The sequence below is a fragment of the Limulus polyphemus genome, unplaced genomic scaffold (genome assembly GCF_000517525.1).
Source record: "Limulus polyphemus unplaced genomic scaffold, Limulus_polyphemus-2.1.2 Scaffold4747, whole genome shotgun sequence".
Lineage (NCBI taxonomy): Eukaryota > Metazoa > Arthropoda > Merostomata > Xiphosura > Limulidae > Limulus > Limulus polyphemus.
In genome coordinates this window covers 67,755-71,894 of record NW_013670357.1, presented here as the reverse complement: position 1 = coordinate 71,894, position 4,140 = coordinate 67,755, and the positions used below count along the sequence as shown (strand labels likewise).

The window sequence follows — 4,140 nt, the reverse complement described above, 5'->3', positions numbered from 1 at the left end:
ATTATTTTTTTAATGGAGTACTGTGCTGTAACCAAGTTCATTATGAAACTCAAGTACATTATTTTTTTATTAGAATTAAAGAGTAACTCCCACATTAATGGAGTCGATTCTATATTTGACTCTGACTAAAATATAAAATGATATAAATTAGTAAAAATAAAACTAAAACCTACAATTATTAGAAAGCCCTGACTGAATCACAATTAATAAAAGGGGTTGAAGCTTCACTACACACAGTTTCCTTTCTTGGGTGTTGAAAAAATAAGTGATGTATAATTAAAATATTATTTTATGATATATTACCAAGAACAATACTTCAATAAAAAATTAACAAATCGTTGATAAGATTATGTTTATTTGTAAAAGTAAAAAAATTATACACCATTCAAAAAGCTGAACTCCCTAGTCACTTGAAGGAAACGTGGTGCACTTGTTTCTGCATTGCCATTATATACACTTTTTTTTCTCTCACTTTTTTCCCCTTTCATATCTGCATTTCATATAAATTAAGACAAGTTATACAGTATTAATGCACTTCTAAGCTGTTGTCAAAAAAACATTTCTCAACTTGACACGTTCTCTTTAAATACAATAAATGAAGTTTAAGAAAACTTTATATCTTGTGTGTCTGAACAGCAACAAATATAATTCAATAAACATTTTAAATATCCAAGTGGCTTATTTACACTAATCCATCTAGCTTCTACACTAATAATTTCAATGGTTTAAAAGGCTTAGTACTGTTGTAAAAATTTGAACTCTGCAGGTTCTTTATTATTCACAGAAAATATGATGTTTGTCAGATAGTTATTTGACAATGTTAATGCAACTATTAAATGCTTTCCTGAATATATAAACTCAGAAACTATGAGCACCTATACGACTTCTACAAGATTGTCTATTTTTTCTTTCTTTTATTACTATACTAGAAGTTACACTTTGATTAAAATTATATATAAATATTAGTATATCTGGGTCCTTTGAATGAAATTCTGGTACAGTTTGAAAGCATGACCAGGTGGTGCTAGATCAAGAGGTTCTAGCTTCGGTAGGATAGGCTCAATAGGCACACATATTTCTTTCACCAAATCTTTTGGAATTATGGCTTCAAATTCGGGCTCTGGATCCTACACAAACATTTGTAAAAATAAGTTATTTTTCCTTGCCAAACTGAATTTTCTTAGAACAGGTTAATGATTCATCTAGATTACAAGTTATGTAACTTAATGTAGCCTGCAAAACAAAACTGACTTCAGTAATAAAAACAAGACATTTGTACATAAAACACAATAGTTCTCAAGATCACATTACACTCATGGGAATGTTAGACACTCATTACTTTTTTCTTATAGCTTTATAACTGGATAAAATACTTCGTTCATATAGAAGATCTTATGGTGGAAATAAACAAAACATATGAAGAGATTTCTGCATAACATGAAAATATGTTTTTTTAACTTCTCATTACTTACTTGCTGTGGTTTGTTGGTGCATATTGACAAAAAATCATGATATCTAATCAAAAACACCTTAGGTGTGAAAAAAGGTGTGGCCTAAGAGGATTGAGTGTGTGACTTAAATGAATGAAATTAAAATTACTGGCCAAACTGGTAGCTACACTTATAGCACTGATAAGAATTTTACAGCAAATATTCATTCATTAGTTAGCTAGGCTGTGTATTTTGTTTTATCCATCATCATAAACAAAAGACTGGTCATCTGGATATATATTTATTTACAACTGTAATCATCATACATTGTAAACAAAAACATTACTACTATTATCATGATAGTAAAATATATTCATTATTTGATTCACACGAGATAAACATGACAACCACAGCGTGTTCGATAGACAAAAAGGGGAACTGAGCAGTTGTCTCTTGACATTAAGAATTTGCCAAGTAGGAAATGTTCAGGTTATTTTTAAACACTAAAAATGTCTACAATATTAAATTTCACAAATTTCTCTAAAAGAAAACAAGAATTGGCTGAAAATAGGAAGATTAATCATGTGACAATAATCGATTAATTGAATGCAATGAATTAACAAAGTCCATTAATTATCCAAGTACTATTCAAGTTAACAAGATCTACACTGACCTGTGCACACTCAGGTGTTCACAAACAACAAAAAACTATCACACATTAGTGATTACCACCAATGGATAACTAACCCGATACAACTGATAATGGTAAAGCTGCATAAAACAATTATCAATATTAAGAGTAAAAAACATTGGTTTGTGTTTTTTTACTCTTAACGCAGTAGCACAATGTGCCTGAAAATAATTTACAATTATCTAGTTCATGAACTATAAGAATGCATCATTTATTTCAATATACTCAACAAAACATTACTGTTTTTATATTGTTAAAAGTTTGTTTACTTAAATATATTAAATTGTGTTTTTAAAGTGAATAAAGTGATTCATTTGCAGAAGTTTTTTAAAGGGTGGGGTGACTATATTCTTTAAATTATTTTTAAGTTTCTTCTTCCTCCAAAAATACAAAGGGAACTTGTTCTTTTGTGATATATCATTGTCTGCTCGCATAGGGAAAAGTTATTAGAATAATGCTTGAATCTGATAGAGTGGAAATTTCCCAATGCTGTTCTTTGCTTTGCCACTTGGTCAGGTCTACAAGTTGTCCATGTCAAGTTGGTTGCTATTGTCACCTAGTTTTTTGCAGCAGTAGCTGTTTAGCTCATGTCAGGCATTATAATCTCCAGTATTACCCACGCTGTATGAAACAGCTTAGACAAGACGACCACTTAGATAGTGGGGAGTGCTGGTATCCCATGGTAACACGTATTATAACTTTATTATTACAGGGTTCCTGCACTTATGCAGAAATGAAATTTCATGACTTTTCCATGATCATTTTAAGAAATTCAAGGACCATTGGGTTACACAAAAACTGCACCTAGGCATATGTTTTGAAATGTAAATGTTACACAAATATTGGTAAATAATATTTTATATGATGAAAAGGCAGCAATATTTTTATTACTTAGCTAACAGCATTAAAATGTAATTGAATTATTTGAAAATAAAAAATTCAAAGTTAAATTGTTTCAGCATTTCTTGTTTGACAGTTTCTGTTCAATTTTCTTGTGATAGTCTTCAATAATTCTTCCTTCTCTCTTACAGCTTTCCTCGGGGGAACTGACCACTGTGAGGAGGTTAAAGTTTCTTTCCTTTTCAGCTAGCTCAAACTTTTCATCAGCTGATCAAAGGAGCTGCTTACTGTGTCTGATCTTATATTTGAGATCTTTCACTTCCAATATAGTTTCTTCAACCTTTCTTTGTCACTTTTCTGTGGCTTCTCCACTTCTCTAAGTATGTACTACACCTTTGTCTTGTGTATCCAACAATGGTATTTCTGTAGTTATGTATAATTATGACTTTTTTTAGTGTTAAGGGAGATGCTTTGTTGATTTCTGTAACAGCTTCTTTAATTACGGAAGTAATCAAATACGTATTTCCAATAATACTTACCTCCTCTCACACTAAAGCTGTTACTCGACCGCCAGGGTTTCTTCCTTTGCCCAGCTACAATTAGTCAGATTTTTTCTCGCTTGCTACAAGTCTTTTATATCCCACTTAATTGCTCTTGGCAATATTTGTCTCATGACATTATCCACCTATGTCAATACACCATCTATCCTGATACTGTATATAAGCACCTCATTCAGATAATGTTATTACTTTTTCGAGACTGACTCAATCCGCAGTCTCTAACACTAGCTCTTAGTGGAGAGTGTCAGGGGAGGTAGGTTGGGAATACATTTTCAATTTAAGAAAATGTTAACTTCCAAAACATACCTCTTCTCATACAATAGCTAGAATCCCACATTGAGAAGGTGGAGGGGCCGATTCTAGTGGGGGAAATCGCACTACATCCAAACCAGGTATGCTCTTCATCTGGAACTTAATTCATGTGTTGTGGGTGGAATTTTACATGAGTTATCATCACTATTGGCCAGGCTCCAACCAGATAGTATATATATATATATATATATATATATATATATATATATATATATATACTATAGTAGTAGTACGTACCTACCTACGTCGTACTACGTACGTAGTAGTGTAGTCGTCGTACGTACGACCGAACTACTACGAACCACGT

General features: G+C 31.8%; 1 protein-coding gene across 1 annotated transcript in view; it reads right to left on the bottom strand.

Annotated features, from left to right (window-relative positions):
- Positions 1-338: 338 nt before the first annotated feature.
- LOC106471634 overlaps positions 339-4,140 on the bottom strand; it is a 26,391-nt gene continuing 22,589 nt past the window's right edge. Inside the window, exon 4 of the mRNA XM_013932249.2 lies at positions 339-1,127. Within this exon, the coding sequence (XP_013787703.1) occupies positions 963-1,127 (165 nt within the window). The 3' untranslated portion in view covers positions 339-962. The remainder of the gene's footprint in view (positions 1,128-4,140) is intronic.